The 26,738-nt window shown below is 38.0% G+C and overlaps 1 protein-coding gene and 1 long non-coding RNA gene across 8 annotated transcripts in view; one reads left to right on the forward strand and one right to left on the reverse strand.

The window, feature by feature from the left end:
- Nucleotides 1–22,247, reverse strand: part of LOC132692635 (uncharacterized) — a 41,203-nt gene extending 18,956 nt beyond the window's left edge. Inside the window, exon 1 of the long non-coding RNA XR_009616480.1 lies at nt 22,161–22,247. This is a non-coding gene — a long non-coding RNA (uncharacterized LOC132692635). The remainder of the gene's footprint in view (nt 1–22,160) is intronic.
- Nucleotides 1–26,456, forward strand: part of RBPJ (recombination signal binding protein for immunoglobulin kappa J region) — a 219,220-nt gene extending 192,764 nt beyond the window's left edge. For all 7 annotated transcript variants that reach the window (XM_078446229.2, XM_078446230.2, XM_060655293.3 and 4 more), the window contains 8 exons: nt 6,313–6,478; nt 11,589–11,763; nt 15,553–15,690; nt 15,847–15,959; nt 20,239–20,379; nt 21,432–21,587; nt 21,933–22,036; nt 22,194–26,456. In XM_078446229.2, the coding sequence (XP_078302355.1) occupies nt 6,313–6,478; nt 11,589–11,763; nt 15,553–15,690; nt 15,847–15,959; nt 20,239–20,379; nt 21,432–21,587; nt 21,933–22,036; nt 22,194–22,509 (1,309 nt within the window). In that variant the 3' untranslated portion in view covers nt 22,510–26,456. The remainder of the gene's footprint in view (nt 1–6,312; nt 6,479–11,588; nt 11,764–15,552; nt 15,691–15,846; nt 15,960–20,238; nt 20,380–21,431; nt 21,588–21,932; nt 22,037–22,193) is intronic.
- The last annotated feature ends 282 nt before the right edge of the window (nt 26,457–26,738 follow it).

The raw sequence follows: 26,738 nt of genomic DNA on the forward strand, positions 1-26,738 counted from the left end.
AAACTTAGGTTTGGACATTAAGTTGAAGGGGATGACTGATATTTTAGAGTGTGGGAGGTAAAGGACACCTTAGCATATGCATCAGAGAAGGGAATTATTAAAGTCCTCTAAATCTGAGCCAAGACGAAGGTGAAGCTATTTAACTGATAACTTTATCCTCAAATAGGATGAACAAATGCAAGTAATATTTGGGACTTATACTGCCAAAGTGTTCTTTTTTTTATCGTTATTCAGATTTACTACATTTCCGATTATTTTATCTTAATTGACTAATAAAATGTAATCATCTGATTTAGAATTAAATATGGGAAGAAGTTGGTATCTTCAGTTTGGGACATAGAAACCAAGTCAGTATAGTGGAACCCTCTTTTTTTAATGAAGTTGATACTGGATATTCTTTATACAAGTGAAATTGAGTGTATGTGCAGAGCATCGTCTGTTTTTTTGTTTTTGTTTTTGTTTTCCTAAGCAAAACAGAGCAAGTTAACACCCTCCATGCTTGTAAGTCGAAAGAAGGCCAGGCTTGCACCTCATCGTGAATCTGAAGAGGAAACACTTTCCCTTTATTCAGCTCCAGTTATGAACAAGAGTATAACTGCCTTACAGATATTTTAAAATTTTAATCCTCAGAATAATCTTGTTAATCAGTACGCTATACTCCCCATTCTATGAGTGAGAAAACTAAAGATCAGAGACTTTAGATATGCCCAGGTTCATCTTAGTTTAGGAATTGATGGAGCCAGGATTGGAACCCTGGAACTATAACTCCCAAATTTCGTATCCTCCCCATCGCCCTAATGTTCATAGCTTTCCATTTTGTGTTTGAGTGTTGCTCGCGCGCACAGTAGGGCTTAAAGATAGATGGAGGAGGTAAAGATGCCTATAGAACGTCAGCTGTGAACTTTGCCTAGGATTGTCCCTTCACCATTAGCGAAGCTGGGCTGGATCTGATGGAAGTAGGAATAGACGTGTTTATTGCAGCGATGCTGTTCTCTCTCTGGATTTTTGAAGGTGCATTTTGGTACAACTGGATTCATTCATTAATTCATTTATTCTTTATTTTGGTTAGGAAATTAGGTGCCATGTACTTTGCAAAAGGATCTTTAAAGTCACTGTGTCTTTTAAGACCAGATAACTGAGGCCATGAGGGGAAAGCAGAAAGGAGTCCAAATAAGGTTCCTGTTTGTTAGTCACTATCAAAAATAAGTGAATACAAAATTATAGTGGCTTCTCAGGTTGGTGATTTAAAGGTTACCCTGTGTGTGGTTGCCTTCATCTTCAGCTCTTCTCTGTTTGGCTATGGCCTGGCCAGGCTGAAACACCAGGTAAAGGAAAGCCTCAAGAATCTAAACTTCTAGCCTCCAAAGAATGAAGAAGAAAAAATGACGAAAAAGCCTGAGTCCTGTATTTTTCTTTCCTATATTTTTTACATATTTGTATTATTACATTTTCAGAGTAGACATGTGTTAGTACTAGCTTTGCAATAAAGGTGGAAACCTATTAAAATTACTTGATTTTTAAAAAGGATTATTAGTAGTAAGGGACTGCTCGTGTACTGCAGCCTCCTGGATGACTGGCAAGCCAGTCTGGCCCCTTATGCATTGGTGGAGAGTAGAGTGGAAAGAGTAAAAGATCTGTCTTCTTTCTTGTTGATACAGATTCAGGCCTTTCTGAGAAGCTGCCAAGGCCTAAGGCGTGAGGTCACCTGGGGACATGACCACAGTCTTCTTGGCACTTAAATAACTATAGCAAATGATGCTAGAAATATTTGGTCAGGAAAATTTATCCTGAAATTTTGAGTTGTTCTTGGTATTAAAACTTTGTACCTAATAACTTTTTTTTTTTTTTTTTTTGGACATCTGGTACCCCACTGATGTTAATGATTAGTTTTACTTTTTCATTAAAGAAGATTATTCCAGGTTGAAAAATAAGCTTTTAAAAGGATTGTTTTGTTTAGAGGAAAATTTTCGTTAAAGATAGGGAAATTACTTCTGACGTGTTAGTATTCCTTCAATTTCGTGTCAAGGGAAGTCATTAAACAGTACTAAAGGTGATAATGATGTTGTTGAGACAACAACAGTAAAGCCATTTAGACAATTAGATGATGCTTCTGAAGTCATACTGAGAATGTGTGTTAGTAGAGGTAACTGAGGTGTGCAAAAAGTTTCTATTTGGTGCTTTTGGATTGGATAATCCTCAAAGGATCATGATTCTGCAAAGGTAGTCAGATAATGTAAATGGCTCGTTTGGATTTGGTCTAACCTAACCTATTTTATATATTGGGCTGAATAAAAAGTCTTCTTTGAATCTGTAAGGTATTTTCCAGACCTCATCTCAGGGTTTGAGGAAAAAGTTGTTGAATCATCCTCTGAAAATAAAGACTAATTGTTTGAAATAGGAAATGAGTAAAATTGTAAATGTGTGTATATTGCCACCAAGTGGCAGAAAAAAAGCATTGTTTGTCATAGTTGCTAGATATAGCCATGGGAAATATTAGAAAATAAAGGCACATTGTTTCATTGCATATTCTTTTACGGCAGCTGTTAAACTGTGAGCTGGCCACTTGTTGGTCAGACTTTTCACTGAGTATTTGGTACATATTGACCAACTGTCCAAATTTAAAAATCACTGATTGCACATGGCATTATAAGGTGTATTTTAATTTTTCTTCTGCTAATTAGGTAGCCTTTTTTAAATCCTCACTCCCTTTAATTTCCTTTTTTTTAATCTGCTCTTTTTTGTATGTATGCTTATCTTCTATTTGATTATGCTGCTACTGAAGTCTGTGGAAATGCAAACCTGATTCATTAACTATTTCTTAGGGAGTGCCAGTATTGGGATATTTAAGATATGATTTAATCAGCACATTGTATAGAAATAGTCTCAATGGTTAGATTGTATGGGATTTGCTGTTTTCTTGCATCACAACTTCTTTGAAGTGTTGTAGAGTTGACTAAAAAACAAGGCTAGTTCTGAGGCATTTGTGAAGATTCGTCTTCATTTTTCTTATTACATGATTTGGAAAGCACTTTCAGTATAGAGTCTTGGTCCGTGTTTTAAGTGATAAAGAATTGCTTGCCAACCTAATTTTATACCTTGTTTCATGCCATTTTATCCCAGTACTCTTGAGAAAACGAGCACTACCCAATCTTGTACAGTTTTAGTCTTCTTTATAGTTTTTCAGATGTGAAATAAAAGTGTCTTTTATGAAAACTTGTTGAAATTTGACTCCCGCATCTGGTGTACTCCACTAAAGCATGGCTCTTTGAATTTTATAGCTAGTATACCAGCTTATTAAGGAATCTTAATACCAGTGTTCACTAAAAAACACTCATGGGAGACAAGTGTCCAAAATTGATGCCTTCTCAACCTCCCAGTAGTATGCCAGCTAGGTATTTGAGTCTGTGCCACGGTAAGCATTGGGTGGCTCCCAGCATTAGAGGCCAGAAAGATCCTGGGGGTAGACTTGAATTGAGCCAACTCCAGAACTAGCCCGGCTAATCCAGGCATCCCTCCAAACTTGGAGTGACCTGGAGCTGAGCCCACTACCTCGGCTGTGACCTCTGTGTCCATGGTCACAGTGAGAGTATGCAGGCATGAAAGCTGCTCTGCTTCCTTTTTACTGGTTTAAATAAATCTGAAAAGCCTCCAGGGCTTCCCTCCTTACTCAGCTTGACCCCTAGGTCCTGCTTGGTCCACTTCCCTATTATCTAGGCTTCATCTGTTCTCAACTCCAGCCACACTGGAGTTGTCTGTGTTTGTTTTGACACAGACCATTTTGGTCCTTCCTACTTGCTTTTCCCTCAGCCACCCATGGCTTTAGGTTGTGACTCAACATCACCCTTTAAAGGAAGCTTTCTCTGGCCACCCTGGTCTTATATAAGCCATTTTACTCATTTATGAGTAAAATGTTTTCTAAACTTTATGAGTAAAGTGTTTTTTTTGTTTTGTTTTGTTTTCTTTTTTTTAAATTAGCTGTCTCTCCTATTAGAGTTCGTGAATTCCATCAGGACAGGAATATTTGCCTTTTTTTTTTTTTTTTTTAACTACTATATTCCTAATGCCTGCGACACTACACTAGGGGTTCAGATTAGGGGTATAATAATTTAATGAATTGATGAATATTAAATACACCTAGCTCACTTCTTATAAATTAATTAAAGTAGTTTTTAGTTAGAATTGAGCAAAAAGTAGTTGTTATAACAAGTTTGATTCGATTCAATAAATATTGTAGTTGGATGCTGGGGGCTGGGGGCGAGCAAACAAGAAGTAGATACTAACTAACTACCTTTAGGAAGAGCTGAGGCCAAATCCAGCCTGGTGGTGTCACTATGTCACATACATATGCACAAATAGGTACGGGGCACATTTTTTTTTTTTAAGTCTGCTCATTGTTGGCCTCCAAGGTGTTAAAAGCATAAATATTTGCTAACTTTGAAAGTTAGAAATCCCATATAAAGTTTGGCTTCAAACGTTTGTGGAACAATTGGAGGATGTAACCAACACTAGGCCCACATGGCCGTAGTTCAGCAAAGTGATGGAGTGGGTGTGTAGCCACAGGCTCGCTATTCTCTGTTGTGCCATATCATCGGAGTCACAAACCAGTGGCTGATTGTCATTGCATTTAAGCCCTTCTTCTTACAGTGGGCTTACAAGAGTTAAGAAGAATGTTCCTGTACACATAACTGTATAAAAAGCAAGAATTACCATGAGGGCTGTGTGTTTCAAGAAAGAAGAGGGAACCTACTTCTTTGAATAATTAAAGGATATTCTTCCTTATTTATTGTGCACCTGGTTCACCCACTAAATTACTTACCTGGTGACTCTTTGAGTTTACTTAGCTACTATTTGTGGTAGATATTTGAGTTTTCAGGCCCCTTGATGAGACATGGTGTCACTATTGAGCAAAAGCAAATTACCCTGTATATAAGGACTGGATTGATGGTCTGAATTATAAAATGTGGGGCTTGAACTAGGCTTTGAAACTGATATTTTTTAATTGTCAAGGAGAAGATAGTTGACTCTTGCAGTACACGGGTTTGATCTGCATGAGTCTACTTATGTTCAGATTTTTTTTCAGTTAATACAATATAGTATAAATGTATTTTTTCTTCCTTATGATTTTCTTAGTAATATTTTCTTTAGCTTACTTTCTTGTAAGAATATAGTATGTAATACATATAACATACAAAATACGTGTTGACTGTTTATGTTAATGATAAGGCTTCCTGGTCAACAATAGGCTATTAGTTAAGTTTGGGAGAGTCAAATTTAGACATGGATTTTTGACTGCACAGGGATTTGGCACCCTTCACCCCCACGTTGTTCAAGGGTCAACTGTATAAGGAAGTTATTCTAGGTGGGAAGAATTTTTGAGGGCAGGTTTTTGGCAACTAGCAAGACAAATCTGTTGGTGATCTGTGAGTTGAAAGGGTGCAGTGGATTGTTCTTTCAGACATCCACTTGTCCGGGGTGTCATATACATAAAACACAGAAATCCGCTTACCCATTTGCTTTTAATTCTTCTACTTTTGTTAATATTTTGAAAGTTTCTCCTTTGGATATTGCTCTAATTCTATTTTCCAGGTTAATTACCAAATAAATTCAATGTAATAGCCATAGCAATAATGTCATTAATTAATATATCATTTTGAGTAGATCTTAATAACTGCAGATTCTGCGATGCAATATTATTTTTTGTAACCTGTTAGACATCATTGGATTACTGAACTCCAGTAGTTCAGAACTCTGAGCTGTGTGAAAATTTAAAGGGAGACTCCATCCTCTAAAAAGTATCTATCTAATCTTGGAGTGCCTGGATGGCTCAGTTGGTTGAACGTCCAACTTTGGCTCAGGTCATGATCTCACGGTTCATGAGTTCGAGCCCTATGTCCGGCTCGGTGCTGACAGCTCAGAGCCTGCAGCCTGCTTCGGATTCTGTGTCTCCCTCTCTCTGTCTCTGCCCCTCCCCCACTCATACTCTTTCTCTCTCTCTCTCTCTCAAAAATAAATGAACATTAAAAAACTAATAAAAATAAAAAGTATCTAATCTTATTGAATGCATAATTCCAGTATAGATGAATCTTCCCCAAACAAATGTCTTTGTGGAAGCCTTGATTTCTGTGCTATGGACATGATTAATTGGCATGACAAAAGGCTTCACCAAAATAGTTCATTAGGAGATGACTTAGTATAGTTCAGTATAATTTTGTATTCATATGTTCAAAGAAAGGTAATGCTTTCTTGAATCTAATTGCATTGTTTGGTTTTGTATTTGTATGTGTGTGTGTGTGTGTTTCTACCATTGTTTAGGTTTTTTTGCCCTCCTCCTTGTGTGTATCTTATGGGCAGTGGATGGAAGAAAAAAAAAGAACAAATGGAACGTGATGGTTGTTCTGAACAAGAGTCTCAACCATGTGCATTTATTGGAATAGGAAATAGTGACCAAGAAATGCAGCAGCTGAACTTGGAAGGAAAGGTAAATTAAACTCTGTTGGTTCTCCTAAAAGGGCACCCTGGTACCCTATTAGCATGCAGTTTCCTTATTTATTTTTGTGGTGATGATTTTTTTTTTCTTTTATGGCTTTTGGTACCAATTTTCTGAACACACCCTCCCCGGTCCATCCCTCAGAGAGAAACTTCTTAAATAGTTGCAGTCTAGTCACAAGCTGTTGACATCTAAAGGTGGCTTGTTAGCAGTTTTAACAGTCTGAATCAGATTGCCATTGGAAGCCAGTTATAAATTTAAGAGGCTAATCCCTCATGTGTCTGACAGGGGGGCATGATACTCAAGTAACAGTGAACGCGTATAGCTCAGTAATGTTTTGCGCTGTCTCTTAATCTTAATCTTAATCTTAATCTTAATCTTAGTCTTACACTAGAAACAAAGTGACACAGATAAATTCTTAGAAGGATTTACCTGGGTTATAAAGATCTTAAATGTTTTGCGTAGCTTCTCTGTGAAGCAAAACTATGCTATAGACAAAAACAGCCACAATTAGCTTCACTCAAACTTTTAGGGATTTTCTGTGATTAATTTGCTAGGGAATGAAATTTAAGTATTAGTTTTGCTAATTGTGTTTTATGAAATTATGAAGCAATCATTTCACTTTATACCTTTAGTATTCAAAAATAGTTCTTAATGACTTAGCATTTAACTATCATTTTATTTTCCCTTGATATTAAAATCTGGAAAATGGTTAGTTCTCAACAACCACGTGAATATCCTTTAAAATAGCGTATGAAAAGCTGTTTCCTCATTCAGTAAATCTTCACTGAATATCTTTGTGTTTGCTGTGTTGTAGCTGGCAGTACAGATGGGGGCTGCAGAGTGACATTGAAGGTGATGAGCTAGGAGATTTGTACATTTCGATTCAGTTTTAGCCATTTTATAGCTAATACGGAGCATGAGCACTAAGAAGCCTTAATATCAACCTTCTTCAGATATTTTTATGAATGACATTTGTATCCTTAAAATGTTTATTGGTAAGACTTATCAACTATGTATTTTTAATTAAGTTTGCAATAAAACTTATTATAATAAAAGTGGTTTCATCTTAAAAGAAAATACAGCAGCAAGAAATATTTCTAAATTATGACCCTACAACTGGAGTAAAGGATGTATTTAAGTGATAGGGTGATCTGATGGGCCTTAGCTGTGTCTCCTCTATTTTCCTGTTACGTAGAAAGTCTCGGAGTTATAGGTCTCCAAGGTGTACATTTAGATACTTGCTACTATGAAATGAGTACTTAAATATGTAGTGAGAAGCCAGGGATTGTAGCTACCAGGGTATATAATTGTTAACTGAATTTCTTTGCCTACTTTAACCAATTCCAGCTTCCAGCATTTTAAGGGAAGTAATACCAAACAAACAGCATCCTCACTTGCCTGCATCAGCATCGTGACTTAGTATACCTTTCTTCAACTTATACCATTATATTCTTTCCCTAAGCCCTAAAGATTCACAGAAGAAGAAAAGAATACCTGAAAGCTTGAGCATTAACTAGTATTTAAAACATCTAATGGGTTATATTTAAAACATATAATGTCTGTAAGCCAAAGCTATTAATATTAGTTTTCATGAAAAATGCTATCAGAGAAGTCTTACTTACTTTATATAAAGGAAGACTTGTCAGGAGTCAGCAGAAGGCATTCCAGGTGGAACAGGAACATCATATGTGCTTGGAGCCTAAAGGCATGCGTAATATATTTGAGCCTAGGAAGGCAAAGATGTCCTGAGTAGTGACCTGCTGAGCCTCAGAAAAGGGACCCTTTGCTCCCACCTGTCTCTCTTAACCTCCATTCACTTAAGGTAACACTGTTTTCTTTTAGTAGCCTCCTCATTGAATGGTACAATTTAGTCATTATCGGAAAAGAAAGGCTATTTATTTTGCACTATTGGGTACTTATACTTAATATTCATTACAATAAAGTTCTAATTTATGTGGCACTTCATATGGTCATGACATTTGACTCTATGTTGATAATATTTTGGACCTGAGATTTCACTTAATGATGTTTTTATTTGTTAAATACTCATTTTTCCTCAATTTTAAATCTTACATAGTTGGAACTAGGTAAGCTATACAACATGAATTGATTCTCTACTTAGCCCACTTGTGTTTTTCTTACACTTAAAAGTTACATCCCCTACACCTCACTTGCTAGCGCTTTTTCATTTCTATAATTCAGACTCTATGATGCGGACATTTCTACAGTACTTTTGCAGTGTTGTATTTGGTATTGCTTTCTCATTTGGGGGCACATTTTTTACTATGGCCTGAAGATCTTCAAGTTCTTAAGTTAAATTGTTGATTATTGATAGAAAGGTTTATTATATGCCATTTTCTATTCTAGAATTCTGTTAGCTAATCTAGCGTTTTGGTATGACAAATGTAACTTTAAATTTTATTTATTTTCTATTTTCTTAAAGCAATAGTACTTTTTCTGAGTGGTGACTTTTTCCTCTTTTTTTTTTTTTTTTTTTTACATTTATTCATTTTTGAGAGACAGAGACAGAACGTGAGTGGGGAAGGAACAGAGAGAGAGAGGGAGACACAGAATCTGAAGCAGGCTCCAGGCTCTGAGCTGTCAGCATAGAACCCGATACGGGGCTTGAACCCATGAACCGCAAGATCATGACCCGAGTATGAAGTTGGATGCTCAACCGACTGAGCCACCTAGGTGCCCCCCCCCCCTTTTTTTTCAAATGGAATTTGAGTTTGTAGTCAGTGGTCTTAGTTTTTTAAAAAATAATAATTCTAATAAAGTTATCCCAGGGGCATCTGGGTGGCTCAGTTGCTTAAACGCCTGACTCCGCCTCAGCTCAGCTTGATCTCAGGGTCGTGAGTTCAAGCCCCATGTTGGGCTCCGTGCTGGGCGTGAAGACTACTTTAAAAAAAAAAAAAAAAAAAAGTTGTCCTAGCCATGATTATTTTCTTGTGGATTCAGACTACTCACTTTTATAAAAATAGGGATACATTTTCCTTTTTTTCCCAGAGATATGTGTTTGCTTTTTCCAGACAAAAACTTTGTGTGAAAGGCTTTTGCCTATGAGAATTTGTCTTTTAGATACATGTTTCGTTTTGTTCCTTGTAACCGTCTGCGTTAGTATATCGATACCCATTTTCCTAGACTTTATGGTGCAGAACAGTTCCATCAGTGTAGGCTTAATTTGACCTTCAGTGCTTTTTGATGTATGGAAGACCTGTCACTCCCGCCATAGCATCTCTGAGCTTGGAGATCCTTGGGTAGAAGGAGTTGTGTGAGTACGAAGAACGGTTGTTTTTATTTTTCTTATTACTGTTATTAGCTTTATCTTAATTTTATCTTCTGTCGAACAAAGCTTCTCAAAGCTTTTACCACATTTTTGAATTTGTGAAGACCTAATGAAGTGTAAAATACTCACAGTGGCACCTAGGTCGTCTTACATAACTTTGCTATGAGAAATGAAATAAACCCTGGCGTTATTTTTGTTGTGCTAAAATTACACGTGATTAAAATTTAAAAAGTTGAAAACTTAGAGTACATTAGCTGTTTCCTAAACGAGTGGCATTTTTCCTGATTTTTAAAAGAAACACACAACAGTCAAGGAAACTTGTAGTCAAGGAAACTTGTGTAGCCTAATTACAAGGTAGAGAATTGATCTTCTAAAAAATATAATTTAGATATTTTAAATACTTAAGCTGTGTTTGAGCATTATTTACCCAATCTGGAAAAGGAGATCAATAATTTAGGGGCACCTGGGTGGCTCCGTCGGTTAAGTGTCCGATTTCAGCTCGGGTCATGATCTCGCGGTCTGTGGGTTCGAGCCCTGTGTCGGGCTCTGTGCTGACAGCTCAGAGCCTGAAGCCTGCTTTGGATTTTGTGTCTCCCTCTCTTTCTGCCCCTCCCCTGCTCACACTCTTTTTCTCTCTCAAAAATAAATGAACATTTAAAAAAAATAATATAGTTCCTTCCCTAATTCATAGGGATCAGGGGAATAGGAATGATAATAGAATTGTCATATATATTTGAGATAGTTGCTGCTACTTTGTGAGTGCTATAACTCTTGGATGCTATCTTTTCAGGTACCAGAATTTATTTTCTGGTAGACTGGCATTATACCTTGCTATGTTTATCTTCTCTATTACCTTTCAATCCAGTTGCATATTTTTTTTTATTTTTAAGTAAGCACAACCCCCAATGTAGGACTTGAACTCACAACCCTGAGATCAAGAATCATATGCTCCATTGATTAAGCCAAACGGGGGCCCCTCAATCAGTTCTTTTGATGATATAATATGAATTATCCCATTTGGCAAAGTTTACCATTTTTTATAAAGAGTTCTTTAAAGTATGCTCCTAACCTTTTCTGGCATAAAATATTTTATAATTCTCCAGTTACTCTAACTTTGTTTTTATCAGACTTATAGGTGGTTCTGTAGTGTTCATCCATGTAAAGAAAAACTGTGCACTATTTTGAAAAGGATCTAAAAATCTCACACAGATTCAGTTGAATTCTGATAGCTTTATTTATTTTGTTTCATTGCAGAAATACAGTCATGGGCTTTTTTTGAACTGTAAAATTCTGTGGTTTTTTTTTTAATGTTTATTTGTTTATTTCTGAGAAGGAAAGAAAGAGAGAGCAGAAGTGGGGGAGGGGCAGAAAGGGAGAGAGAGAACCCCAAGCAGGATTCTGTCAGCACAGAGCCTGACGCAGGGCTCGAACTCATTAACCTTGAGATCAGGACCTGAGTCAGGATCAAGGGTCACACATTTAACTAACTGAGCTACCAGGTGCCCTGTTAAGTTCTATTTTTAAAAAATTACTGTTACAGCATTTATAATTCTTTTATGTTGGTATAGAGCTATATAAAACAAGAAAAAACTGTGTTTTAAAATGGATAAAATGGATCGTAATGTAGTATTTCATAGATTTGATAAGACTGTCCTTTGTCTTCCAGGATCAATGTCAGTAATTGTTACAGTTGGTTTTTTCAGCTATTCATCTAATTCATTCATCGAAAACCTAGCCATGGCTGTACTGAGTTGTAAGTACATAACCAGCAAACTTTTGGTGCTATTGAAACTTCCCTTTTTTTCACAGAACTATTGCACAGCCAAAACTTTGTACATATCTGATTCAGACAAGAGAAAGCACTTCATGTTGTCTGTAAAGATGTTCTATGGCAACAGCGATGATATTGGTGTGTTCCTCAGCAAGCGGATAAAAGTCATCTCCAAACCTTCCAAAAAGAAGCAGTCATTGAAGAATGCTGACTGTACGTATCCTTGAGTTTTCTTTTTTGTCACCAATTCCCCTGATGGATTAATAAGACAAATTCAACTATTTTTTTAACTGAAAATTGCTTTTTGATAGCAAATTCATTTGTTAGTAATGGTTTTGTGGCCCTCCACTTAATCTGAAACCGTCACATGTATTATTGCCATTTTATGGTCATCTTTTTTTTTTTTTTTTTTTTAATTGAAATGGACAATGCCCGGTCTACGGAGATGGTTCCCAACCAGAGTTGCTTCTGCACTGTTCCCCAGAAGCATATGGGAAGTGGGAATTTATTCCTTGTGCTGTCAGTGACCACAGGGAGTGCTGATGGCATTGGATGCATCAGACCAGTGACGCTAAAAGTCCTCGTTCTCATTCCAGAGAATTGATCCCCCAAGAACATCAAAAGCTCCTCTTTGAGAAACACTGTTATCAAATGGGCTGTGGAAGTCCTTCCTGAAAACCTAAACAAAATGTTTAACACAGTTGCTCTGGCAAAGACTGCTGCCTCATGAGCAGATTTTTAGACCTACCAAATACCAAAGATAAACGCTGTCTGACTGAGTTACACATTGCAACCCCTGCACCCAATTTTCTTTTTCTTTTTTTTTAACTCTTTATTATGAAAATTTTCAAACTTACCTAAAAGGGAGAGACTTGTGTAAGGGGACCGGCCCCCTGGCCTCAACAGGTTTTGCCAGTTCTGTTTCATTTTTTCCATGGTCCTTCCTCCTCTGACTTCTGGAATATTTTAATGGAAATCTCAGATGACCTGTTCTTTCAACCATCATTTCTGCAGTAGTGGTGCCTAAAAGTATTGACAGTAGTGCTTTAATGCCATCTAAAAACCAATCCGTGTGCAGACTTATTACATGGTCTCTGAAGTGTTATTTTACAGTTGTGTGTGTGTGTGTGTGCGTGTGTTTCTTTTCTTAGCAGTTGGCCTGTTCAAACTTGGATCCAAATAAGGCCCATACATTTTAACCTATAATAGTGTGTTCTCTCCCCCTCCAATCTTTCCATGTCATTTGCTGAAGAAACTGGGTAGTTTTTCCTTTGGAATTTCCATATTCCGGATCTGGCTGATTACTTGTGCCTCTGTCTCTCATATTTTCCATAAACTGGTGGTTAGACCTAAAGACGTATTTTAGAATTAGCTGGTCCTCTATATGTTTGTTTTCTTCTAATCAGAAGTCAGAGATGATACCTGAGATGATACCCACGTCTTGTCCTGTTAAGATTGTTTATAGTAAGTTGAGCTGTTGCTAGCCTAATCCATCGGTACAGAGTTCCTCAGCAACCATTAGCCACTGACGATGGCTGCTTAAATCTAGTGTTTTATGAAGGGCTTTTTCATATTCTTTTACTTAGAACTTGTTAGCGTTTTGTTTCAAATAATAGTCTGCAGAGAAAAGGCAGGATAGACACTTGCTTACTAATTTGCAGAACAGCAGTAGTATTTTTTGAAAGTGCTCAAGGTTTTAGGAGTTTTGTTTAGTTTGCTTGTTTTTATTTTGTTTTATTATGAACTTACTCGGTTTTTATATATTGGTTGGTTTTAGTTCCCTCAGTCATTATTATTATAACCATTTATATTATGGAAATTTTGAAACATAGTAAAGTAGACAGAGTTGCATAATTATACGAAAGCTCTGTGTCCAGCCTCTAATTTCAAGACTGATCTTAACTGCAGGCCAGTCTTAAACAAGTATAAAAAGAAATAATTTCTTCATATTATCAAATGTCTAATTAAACAAGTTTAAAATTATCTAAAATGCCATTTTGTTAGTACTTTGGTTGAATCAGAATTCAAATTTTGAATCCCCATCAGATATTTACACTATATATTATATTGACATGTCCTTGAGTATTTTTTAAAGTAAACATGTCTACTTACTTATTTTCTTTTGTATTTTATTTAGTTTTTAGAGAATGAGAGAGAGAGTGAGTGGAGCAGAGGGAGGGAGTAGGGGAGACAGCAAATAGGCTGGCTCCTTGCTCAGCAGGGAGCCTGATGCCTGCAGGGCTCTGTCCCTTGACCCTGGGATCGTGACCTGAGCTGAAATCAAGAGATGCTCAGCCAACTGAGCCACCCAGGCACCCCACCTTGAGTACTCTTTGTCTTTGGATTCCCTCTTCATGGCTCTCTCTCCTTGCAATGTATTTATTGAAGAGACTGAGTCATTTGGCCCTGAGAGATTACCACATACTGGATTTTGCTAATTTCATTTCCTTGGTGTAGTTTAATGTATCTTATAAACTGGTAGTGTCAAAGAGAACACAGTAGAGCCAGACACTAGTTAAAGGTGGTAAAGACAGATTGTATTCAGTACTGTCACAGAAGGGAGAAGAGACTTCAGTGTGGAGCTGAGCTCAGTGGATTGTTAGTCCAGGAACAGAGTGAGGGGAGGGGGCAGTGGATAGAACATTACCAAGAGGAAACATTAAGGGTACAGGGGCTCTGGAGGAGCCAGCTTAACAGGATTTTTGCTAAAGGCTGGCCTCTCTCTGGTGATCAGATACTCAGGGTGGCGCATGAGGAACTTAATCAGATGTCAGGGGTGGGAGAAAGACTTAGGGAATCTTGCAGTAACTGGGCTGGGAAGGCCAAGAGGGAAGAGGAGCCTGTCTTTAAAGTATGGGCAAGGAGAGGGGCGCCTGGGTGGCTCAGTCGGTTGGGGGTCCAACTTCAGCTCAGGTCATGATCTTGCTGTTCGTGAGTTCGAGCCCCGCGTCGGGCTCTGCTGACAGCTCAGAGCTTGGAGTCTGCTTTGGATTCTGTGTCTCCCTCTCTCTGCCCCTCCCCCGCTCACGTTCCCCCTCCTTCCCTCTCTCTTTCTCTCAAAAATAAATAAACTTAAAAATTTTTTAAGTTTGGTCAAGGAGAGCATCTTTGTAGTCCATTTAGATGCTTGCTCAGATTTAAATTTGTTCTTTGGTTTTTGTTGTTGTTGCTAGAGGACAAGGCTTACTTCATAATGGGAGTTGGGTGTTCTTGCTAATGTCATGGATTCACACCATCTCCAATTCAAATTATAGGATTTTATTTAAACTCACTTTTTCTAAAAAATAAAAATAAAAAAAAAATAAACTCACTTTTTCTGTTGATTGTAAGTTTCTTATTGACAGAGAACATATTTCACTTTCAGAATATTTTCCTGCTTACATAGATGTGGTTGGTTTTTCAAGAAATTTCATGCAATGCTATATACTTCAGGGTATTTAGAAGAAATCAAAATCTCTAAAATCACAATATCCAGGGGCATTTGGCCTCAACTTTGCTAAACATTCTTCTCGACTCCTGAGTACATTCCATAGGATTGGATGTGAGCACGTGGGCACACACGTACAGCCACATAAATACATATATAATGGAACCACAGTATAGAGAGGGTTTTATAGCCCGTTTTTCCACTCAGTGATATACTAGGGAGATACTTTTTTTTTTTAACCAGTGCATTTTGATACACATTATTTAATAGGTGAATGATATTATAATGTATTTAATCACTTTCCTATTGTTGGATATTTAAGAATATCCCTTTACTGAACAGCACTGCATTAAATATACTGTATAGTTCTCATTTAAAAAATATCTTATGGACGTATTTTACATCTTTAGCCCGACATCATTAATGAGAGTTACCTTGATTTTTTTTTTTTTAGGGTATCAATTTGTTAGCAGAATCTATTAATTATTAAGTAATAGTAAAGAATAATTATAACTTGCCAGGTACAGGTCCTTTCCCCCCCAGTCACATAAATAGAAGCTGTTTTTTCTTTGCAGTGTGCATTGCCTCAGGAACAAAGGTGGCTCTGTTTAATCGACTTCGATCCCAGACAGTTAGTACCAGATACTTGCATGTAGAAGGAGGTAATTTCCATGCCAGTTCTCAGCAGTGGGGAGCATTTTACATTCATCTCTGTGAGTATGAAAATGTGTATTTGATGTTTTTAGTGTGAAGCTGTTGAAATTCTTTGATAATAAGACACACAGATCTATTAAGTTTTATCATTTTCCTAAGTATATTAAAGAATTCTAAAAGATAATAATTCGATCTCTTTTGTCATTCCACTGTAGTGGATGATGATGAATCAGAAGGAGAAGAATTCACAGTTCGTGATGGCTACATCCACTATGGACAGACAGTCAAACTTGTGTGCTCGGTTACCGGCATGGCTCTCCCCAGACTGGTATGCTCTGCTCTTGCTGCTGTGTGTGGTGAAAATTAAGAACACCAAAAAGGCACAGCGTTCAGATGTAAAAATACGCTTCGGTTTCATTTTTTAACTTAAGAAGACGTGTCAATAATCACTGCTATTGATTATTGACAATCACACCCACCTTATTCAAAAACCGATTTAAGGCAGACAGCCAATTTTTGTGAATGCATTATTAATGACTTTCTGTTACACTGTTTCTAATAAATTTTGGTGGCGTTTTGCTTCTTGGTTGCATATCTGAACATGTTCAATAGAGGGCACTAAATAATTGCATTATGATTTCTTTCCTTAACCAGTACAGATATACTATATTCATTCTTTGTGGTACCTGCTATATCCCACCACAGGACCAAGTTTCAGAAGCATAGAAATTCTTACTTCTTTAAAAATATAAGCATAGTTTTTACTAGTTTACTCTCCAACAAGAAGATAGAGTTATTAAAAATTAAATTGTTATTTCATACTCTGAGAGAGAAGCACGGTGTTTAGGACTTTTTGTTCGCTAGGACGATTTTGAAACTGTAAAAACTGCTTTTCTTCGCAAAATGAACGCAAAAGCCCCTTATACTCCCGCTTTATATTCCCCCTCCTTTTCAGAAAGAAAAGTTAGTTATGTTAAAGACGGAGGGGATTTAGGAGTATGTCTGATTCAAGGTCCGGGGGGTGGGGGGTAGGGACACAGTGTTGGGCTGTATCCAGTTTATCTCAGAAATACGGTAGATACTGTACCAGCGAGCTACAGGGCCAGCGCGGGAGAGAGCGCCGGCTGGAGTTCTCCCTGATGTTTTAGGAATGTAGAATTCACCACACACGTGGCTTAGGTTGTAACATTTGCATTGCCAGGTGTCTCAGATTTCTTTCCTTTTCTTGATAATTAGAAATGACCAAAGCAAGTTTCTGATGCCAAATAGTAGTGACCATCTTTGGTTTCTTTATTGGTGAGAGGTCGTTCAGTAGGGTCTCTGTCCAGAGAACTGTTGTGGGGATAAAATGGAACCAAACATGGCTCACGTTCACGATGTGCTTCTCACTAGCTAGTGCAGAAACCGTGGGGCGCACGAACAACAGGGCTGCAGACGAGTCATGACTCTCACGTAGAGGAGAAGGATGAGTGAGTGCTGAAGGCTTACGTCATTCAAAACTCAGTCATTTCTCTAAAATCCAGACCTCCTCAAATTTAAATATTGCCCTAAGACTTTAGCATCAGACTGAAACATTTTGCTTGAATTTAGTCAGTCTCGAAGACTTCTTAGAAGTTCTCATCGCTAAAGTGTGCTGTCTCCCTTTAAACTCGAAAATGGGTGTGGTGTTAGTAGAATGGAAGATATTCTGACTAAATGACCTGCAGAGCTAAAAAATGTAAACATGAAGAATGCTAACTTTAAACATGGGGACTTTTATACAATTGTAGCTTAGTTAAAGAAAAATCTTTGGATATTGAGATGTAAACCAAGTAATAAAAGCCAATATTATTGCATGATATTAATAGTATTGTTCTAAGCACTTTACATATATTGATTTAATCCTCATAAAACTCAGTAGTTACTGTGAAGGATGTTCATTGTGGAGCAATGTGTTACTGTCCTACGTGCACAGGTTCATTCTATAAATAGTCCTGAACCTTCCATGTGCCAGACACTGTCTAGATGCTGGATACAGTGGTGAGCAAGATGGGCTTTCTTTCCTCATGGAGCTTGCAGTTTTAGGGAGATGGACAACATTAGCTAAAGAAATAACCATATTAACGTATTAAAGGTTAACACAAATGTTAGGAAAGTAAGTTAAAACAGGGTAAAGACCTAGAGACCTTGGGGAGTGCTTGGAGTGGTCGGAGAAATCTTCAAAGTGGGTATATTTGAACAGAGACCAGAACGAAGGTGGGAACCACAAACTGTGAAGGGCATTTCAGACAGACAGCACAAGTGGAGACAGAATGTCAGACCGGAGTGGTGAGGACTAGTGAGGAAGGCGCTGTAGTCTGAACTGGGGAGGGGTGGGAAATGAGGCTACAAGGTCAGCCTTGTAGATGTGATGGCATCTTGTACAGTCTCTCTCCGTGTCTAGAGTATGGACTTTATATTACCTACATATGCCAGGAGGCCACTGGAAGGTTTTAACCAGGGCATGATGACTGATTTATGTTTAGGAGGATAATTCTGGCTGCTCTGTGAGGAGGAGAACATGGGGTGTAGCAGTGGGAACAGAGAGACAGTGGTTGGACTTTGGTCATAATTCAGGATGGTAGCAGTAAGGTGATGAGAGATGACACATTTATTTGAAAGTAGACTTAATAGAATTTGTTGACAGTTTGGATGATTAGGTATAAGAGAAAACAAGGAGTCAAGGCTGACTCCAAAGTTTTTGCATTTGAGTGAGTGGTGGTGCCATTTACTGAGCTGTGAGTTGGAGGAAGTTAGAAGTTTGGGTGTTTTATTGTTTTTTTTTTTTTTTTTTAATGTTTACTTACTTTTGAAAGAAGAGAGAGACAGAGGGTGAATGGGGGAAGGGCAGAGAAAGAGGGAGACCTAGAATCCAAATCAGGCTCCAGGCTCTGAGCTCTCAGCACAGAGCCTGATGCGTGGCTCGAACTCACAAACTGTGAGGTCATGACCTCAACCGAAGTCGGGCGCTTAACCGAGCCACCCAGCTGTCCCTAAAAGTTTGGGTTTTAATCGAGATTGAAGAAGCCTATTAAATGTCTTAAGTAGAACTGTTGAGTAGGTAGTTAAATATACAAGTTGCGTGCCAGAGGAGAGAGGCTGGGGCTGGAGATACAACTTCAGGAATTGCCAACCTCTAAATAGTGCAGAAAGGAAAGAGGATGGAGGGAGGAGAAAAGAGGACTCAGCTCTGGGACACTCTAAAGGCCAGTTAGAGCAGGGCTGTCCCCAAAAGGAGGACATCTGTGTCAGTGCTTCTGAGAAAGCTAATAAGGTGAGGACAGATGCCTCGTGATGCCCATGGATTCATCTCTCTGGATGTCCTTGGTGGCCCTCGACGGGCAATTTGGTGGAGACTTAGAGACAAAAGTCTGGCGTTACTTAAAGGGACTGTGCAGTGAGGAAGAAGAGTTTGGTATAAAGGGGACCCGTGGAGTGGAGAGGAAGGGAGAGTGACATACCGTCGAGGAAGGAATTTCTTTACTTTTGATTTTAGATGAGAAATAGTTCTGTAACATGTTTGTATGCTGTTGGAGGTGATCTTCATAATCATCAAACACGTAGTGATTACCTCCAATGGGCTAAGGGACTTCTCACACTTGATAGGATTATCTTTCAGACACCTATACATATTTTGTGAAATATTTGGATTATAAAATGTAATGGAGTTCAGTCTGGGCAGGCAGCCAGCCCTGGAATCACATTCTGGTCATTCAGCTTCTAACCAGGTGATTTTGAGCAAGTTACCTGACTTCTCTGAGCCAGTTTCCTAATCTACAAAATGATACTTATCTTAGGTTTTATTTTTTTTTTTTAATTTTTTTTTAATGTTTATTTTTGAGAGAGAGAGACAGAGCATGAGCAGGGGAGGGGCAGAGAGAGAGGGAGACATAGAATCTGAAGCAGGCTCCAGGCTCTGAGCGGTCAGCACAGAGCCTGACGCGGGGCTTGAACTCAAACGGTGAGATCATGACCTGAGCCGAAGTCGGACGCCCAACCGAATGAGCCACCCAGGTGCCCCAGGTTTTTAATTATATGTATATGTACACACACACACACACACACACACACACACACACACACACACACGGAGAGGGAGGGAGCGGGGAGGGAGAGTAGTCTTCAGAGATTTTCTTCTGATGTGATTGTATATCATTGGAAAAGTCAACTGAACTTGCTACATAAAATACGGTCCATTGGCCAGCAGGGTTAACACCAGCTGTCAGCTTGTTAGAAATGCAGACTATTAGGCCCACGTGAAATCTGTGGGATTAGAACAGATGTGTTTTTAACAAAAACCCCAGATGATTTGTATGCACAGTAAAGCTTGAAAGGCAGTGATCTAGAAAATGAGTATCTTGCCTGCCCTGTTTTTCAGGTATTCCCAGAAGAAGGTAACCATTTCCACATTCTGCCATGCTTGTGATCTGAAAGTATTTTTTATACCTAGCCTTAGTGTTTGTAAATGTTTTTGTATATACACTGTGATGTGTTGTTATAGCATATTCTTTCCGTGTGCCCTTGGCAGTGTCCAGAATGAAAGCTCTCCATATGTGATGACCTTTTCTTTCTTAATTATTGAACTATAGATAATTAGGAAAGTGGATAAGCAAACCGCATTACTGGATGCAGATGATCCTGTATCACAACTCCATAAATGTGCATTTTACCTTAAGGATACAGAAAGAATGTACTTGTGCCTTTCTCAAGAAAGAATAATCCAGTTTCAGGTATGTTTTTAAATTACTGATAAAAAAAAAAAAAAGTGTCAGCTATTCGGTTAGCAGCATACAGAAACCTAAAACTCTTGTTTAATGTTAATTGTACCCAAAGACACAAAGCCGTTTTCAGGTATTTTTCTCAAGTCTGAAAGTTCTTAACCTACTTGATCCTGAGACATGGCAGTCATCCCACCTCAAGGAAGAACTCAAATCCATAAACATGTTCTTGGAGACACAGTTAATATCGATTTCTGGGAATCAAAAAAGGTTCTCAGATCATCCAAAAGTAGATTTTGGGTGTTCATTGAGTCCTCTGAAACTGTGTGAAGATGTTGTATATAGATGCACACACATTTCTGGGGAGGGTTCATAATTATCAGATTTACGTCGAGGTCTTCCTAGATAGTAATGAGGAAATGTTTCGAAAGCTGATTTTTAACTGCGTTTACTAGAAGTCTTTCACGAAGACGTCTATGACATGGGCAGATGATTTAATGGGATGGTTAACACTTCGTGTGAAACGCACTTGTAAACACCTGAAGACCCCGTTTCAGAGAGATGGCCACATACAGCCGTCCTCCTCAGCCCAGAACTGCTGGACTGGCCTGGGTGTTTGAAGGTAGGGGTGGGGTTTGCCAGTTCACATCTTGGTTTCCTCCTGCTGGGAGTACCTAGGTTTAACTGCTCTCGACGCTTGAAGGGCTCTTATTCTCTTAGGGACCCATAAAGAGTTTTAAGTAGCTATTTACATCACGAATACTATCTTTTATTAAAGAAATTATGCAGGTACTGGTGTGCTCTTAAATGGGTATTCTGAAAGGTATTATTTTTAATATGTCCCTGAAATATTTCATGGTATAAAAAACTACTGGATGTGAGGTTGTCATATTGATGCTCTGTGTTTAGTTAGGGATTGGCAGAGCGCCATGTTTGGAAAGTTCAGAAATTTGTAGTAAATTGTCTGCCTGTTAACTCCAGTCTATGAATGTTACCTTGTTAAAATTGTCTTTATACTGCAGTGTATGTAAACTTCCATTTCTAAACATTTCTTTCTTCATCAGGCCACTCCATGCCCAAAAGAACCAAATAAAGAGATGATAAATGATGGAGCTTCCTGGACAATCATTAGTACGGATAAGGCAGAGTATACATTTTACGAGGGGATGGGCCCTGTCCTTGCCCCAGTCACCCCTGTGCCTGTCGTAGAAAGTCTTCAGGTGAGACCCTTTACAAGTTGACTTTTAGCTCTTTGCAGTTGCTTTCTCTGCTCTGACTTAGCATGATTTTATTCACAATTAATCATAAGATTTGGAGATTTTAATACATTGTTTGTTGATTAAAAAAAATAAAAGCATACTTTTTATACAAGAAAATTTAAGTTTAACTATATTATCTTGAGATGTTTTTTAGCTCATTTTGTCCTTATAATCATATTATTTAAAAGAAGAGTTTTATTTTTCCATTTTTTTCACAAATCATAGTCAAATGAAAAACTAATATGTGTACTTTAATGGAAAATGAAAAGTTTTCTCAACATTGTTCTGATTTTCTGTGAATTTCAGTTGAATGGCGGTGGGGACGTAGCAATGCTTGAACTTACAGGACAGAATTTCACTCCAAATTTACGAGTGTGGTTTGGGGATGTAGAAGCTGAAACTATGTACAGGTACTTAATGAAACTTTTTACGTCATCCAGAGTTTTTGATGGGGTTGGGTACCTGAGATTCTTTCCTAATACTGATCGTAATGTATCGAGCAACCTTGTTTTAAGTTCCAGTTCTAAAATTTACCTTCCTTTTAAGTGCTTTATATTTCCTCCTCAGATGTGGAGAGAGTATGCTCTGTGTTGTCCCAGACATTTCTGCATTCCGGGAGGGCTGGCGATGGGTCCGGCAGCCAGTCCAGGTTCCAGTAACTTTGGTCCGTAATGATGGAATCATTTATTCCACCAGCCTTACCTTTACCTACACACCGGAACCAGGGCCACGGCCACACTGCAGTGCGGCAGGAGCAATCCTTCGAGCCAGTTCAAGCCAAGTGCCCCCTAATGAATCAAACACAAACAGCGAGGGAAGTTACACAAATGTCAGCACAAATTCTACCAGTGTCACATCATCTGCAGCAACAGTGGTGTCCTAACTACCGGCTTCTTGCTGGGACTTAAACTGACTTGAGTGCGGCAAAATGTTGACAAAAAAAAAAAAAAAGAAAGAAAGAAAGAAAAAAAAAATGAACAATCTTTTGTGGTTTCTTGGGAAAACTTTTCATACCAGGTGATACTGTTCAGAAACCCCATTACCTACAAGTGCTGATCTGAAGTGCAGAAGCCGCAGTAAAGCAAACAAACAAAACGTCGAAATGTACAAACTATTGGGAATCGATTGTTTTCGGCTGTTACTCTTGTTTGGTTGGTTTTTGTTTGGTTTTGTTTAAATGGGCAAGAAATAGAGATGTGGCTGGAATAAAAGTTAATCAAACTAGAAGACACAAATCTAACATAGTTTTTACGGACCAAGGAACTTGTATAAGCTTTAGCAAAAGGTACATTTTCACCATACCTTTTTTTATATCACAGTATATAGTACACCTTTGTTACCAAATAGGTCCCTCTCCTCCCCACCCCGTCTGAGCTTTTGCTCTGCAGTACATTCAAGTTCCAAGCCTGACCATGCTTGTTTAACCTAATTACCATATTCTTCCAGGTTTTTTTTGTTTGGTTTAAGGCTGGAACTGATCTTTTTATTTTATTTTATTTTTTTAAAGCTGATGTCTTATGACTTTTCACGAGTCAAAATTGTTCTGATTTCAGCAAGTCAAATCTTGTAAAGGCCCGCCTATTTTTTTTTTTTTTTAAGATTATATGAAGTCTGTGCAAAAGCTTTAAAAAAAATGCCTCTGCCTTGCCTGCAGTACATGCAATGTATGTTAACTTAGTCTCTATTCTCAGACACTGTTGGTAGTTCTTTCCTTGTTTTCCTTTTTTTGTTGTTGTTGTTGTTCTAAATGTATTTATAGTGGTATTCCAAGAGGTTCTAAAATTTCCGTGGAATTAAATGTGGCCATTTAGTCATTAATGAATTCATGGTGCAGAACATGTTGGTATTTGAAGTGTTCTCTCCCCTTTGCCCATGTGTAAATGTATCTACATGTTCCAGATTCGTTCAGGTCCCCCCGCCCCACTCCTAATCTTGTACATAACTTGTATTATGTGTAAGTTAAACATTTTATTTTGAACTTGGAATGTTCCCAGTGATCTCCTTCAGCAGGGTGTTTTCCGCCTTGTTAGCATAGGACAAAAAAAAAAAAAAAAAAATATCATGAGAAGTATTTGCTACCAGCTGGTAGATGGTGCCCTTATTGTATAATGAGAAAATCTCAGCAAAAGCATGTGTTTGTTTACTTATTTTTTTTTATTTTATTATTATTATTATTTTTTTGGTAGCCTAGGTCAAAACATCATTGTAACCTTGAAACAAGATGCTTTTATTAGATGACCAACTCAAATAGCTTGGAAGACAGTACTTTAGAACAGATAGTTGTGAGATTGTAAAACTGCAAATGCAATTAATCTTTTCATCTCTCTCCTGACTTCTCTGTCTTCTCTTCCCCGGTGCTGAGTGTCTCCACAGATGTCTCCTACTCAGAAGACATTTCTTTTCCATTCAGTTAAGATTTCGTTGCATTCGGGTTGTGTGTTGGCCCTTCCATGCTATAGGCTCACCGGTTTTTCCTTGCTTCCATTCCTGCACTCTGGTCAGGCCTTTGTTCAGTTTCTTAGAAATTGCAGCCGACTCACTGGGCTACATTTAGTACAGGAACCATGTGTGTGATGTTCTGGACACAGTCTAGTACTACAATCATTCTTTCTAGAGTTCAAAACTACCTCTAGAGTGTGGTAAGCTTTTACTGTCCCATAAAACAGGAGCCACAAGTACCTTATGAATGCAAAACTAACTTCCCACAGTGTTGCCATACAGAACATTGTCTTTCTGGTGTCATGGGCTGTTTTGAAAACGTCTTCATCGGTAGACTTTGTAAACATTAGTAGCTTTCCCCCTCTCCCCAGCTTTGTTATCTTCGTCAACTCATTCTTTTGCTCAGACTGTGTCATTGTAAATACAATTCCTAACTTCTCTAAATCACCTTTTCCTCAGTTTTCAAGGAGGAAGTCACTTGTAAAACACATTACTGGTTAAATCAGAGTTATTGTGGTTTTATCGTACTGCAAGCCTTTTTAATTACTCACAGGCTGCATTATTCTATATGTATAGCCTTCTCTTCAGATCTGCTCCAGTCACTAGCTTCTCTTGTAAGCGGACCCTGCCTCACACTTCAAATCTGATCCAGTGATCAAGGGCAGAATTGTGGCCTTACCTTTCTTTGTTTTAACTGTTTACTAGCTCTTTCTTGCAAACTTGCTTATTTCTGAGTAGTATTTATTCTTCTCTGTTGAGTCATGGAAGTAATCTTTACACTGCTTTTGGTTCGGAGCGTGGAAATATATTTTCAGTGCCGCTTTACTTCCAATGGGCCACAAGTTTCCTCCACTTCCCAGGTTTGGTGTTTAGTTACATACAAAACTATGTTAAATTAACCGATAACAGATGAGATACTTTTGAAGAACAGACTATTCCTTACGTAGCTTTGCAGCTCAAATTAATTCTTCAAGTTTATGGCTTTGTTAAAATGAACTTTGCTTTTTTACTATTTAATTATACCTTATTTTGGCTGTTTGTTTCTTTTAATAAGATAATTTTGAAATACTAGACTGTAAAGCCTTTTCCTGTTTGTTTTTTGTTTGTTTGAAAAGTCCAAGAATGTACTTCTACAGACATTTCCCTTGCTATTTTATGCCATTCTGCATACCACAAACTAAAGACTGAAATGATTTCTGTTGTAGCTTATTTTTTTTATCAGTAGTTCTTTTGTCAGCTGCTTTAAAAAAAAATCTTTATGGATTTGTAAATCATTTTCAGTGTATAATTTATAGGAGCCTTGTCCTCTGGTTATAGTAGAATACAGCCCCTCCTCCGATGGCATTATTAGAGATGCTAGATGCTCTTCTTAGAATGGTGACCACTTCAGTTAGAAAACATTCGAGTTTTGGGTTGTTTCTGGTTTTTTAAAATTCTGTTTTAGAAGGGTATCTTGTGCTCTCGTGAGCTATGCAATTTCTAAAAATATGCTAGAAGCTGAGTCCATGATCCAGTCTGTTTTTTAGTTCCGTCGAATTGATCACATAGATTGGGAAGGCAAGTTAAAGGCTTTAAATGTAGAATGCCCTTTTGATTTTGAATGATTTCAGAATCGAACACTAGTATAATATTTAACCTGCTGCTGACTTCTCTTCAACTGTGGCAACTAAAGGCATCCTCATATATGTGTTAGTGAAATATTTATCCCTCTTCTGCACAGACTTATTTGCGATCATAACTGGTTCGTTTTCGTTTTTGTTTTTGTTTTTAATGAAACTGGTACCATCTGTGCCCTCACAGAGTATTCCCCATGCAGTTTTTGAGAACTAAACTCATCCTGTTTAACCAGATAATCCACGGGGTGGGGGAGGGGGGTTCCTTTTTTAAACAAAATGCTATTCAATTATTAACCAAGTGACTTACTTTTGATTTCAAAAGCAGCTGTGTTTTCTAAGGAGTGCTGAACAAATGTGTGTTCGGTACTTCTGATTTTGTTTTCAAGCACTGTAATGTGGGCTGGATGATTAGAAACAATAATATATTAGGGTTTCTATTTAACCCTTTCAGGACTGAACTGTATCTCCTGTTAATTTTTCCCTGTGTCGTGATAAATGTTTGCCGGCATTCAGTACTGTGTTGGTCCAGACGTAGGTTTATATGCTCATTTTTAGCTTATTTCTTGTACCTTGCAGCATGCTGTACGCATTCAGTCCTTAAGGGGTTTATTTTACAAACTGTGCGCCTGTAAGGTTTATTAGCAATAAGATAGAAAATTGAGCAAGTTTATACCATAATTTTGTAGAAAAAAGAATCTGCTCAGTTCCATATTTCGCCCATGAGACACCTGCAATACGGGCAGTTTCAAGGAATAAATAAAAAAGGAAACGCAAACCATTGTAAAGTCTTCTGTTGGCTGTGCCTGATGCACGTCTTTGCGTCTTGGCTCTCTGAATAGTTCATGAAGTAGAATTAAATTACGTGTCACAGTTTGCGTATTAAAAATCTTACCTTGCTGTCTATATCACGTCAAAGCGATAGCTATGCTCATTTCCTATTCAGTATTTGTAACTGTGTAATGCTTTCCAGAGAGATAGTTTTGGGGGTTTTCTCCATGTACATAATAAATAAGGAAAGGGGCTTTGTCACCCACGGGGCAGATCTCCCAATCCAGGA

The sequence above is a fragment of the Panthera onca genome, chromosome B1 (assembly GCF_046562875.1).
Source record: "Panthera onca isolate mPanOnc1 chromosome B1, mPanOnc1 haplotype 2, whole genome shotgun sequence".
Classification (NCBI taxonomy): Eukaryota; Metazoa; Chordata; class Mammalia; order Carnivora; family Felidae; genus Panthera; species Panthera onca.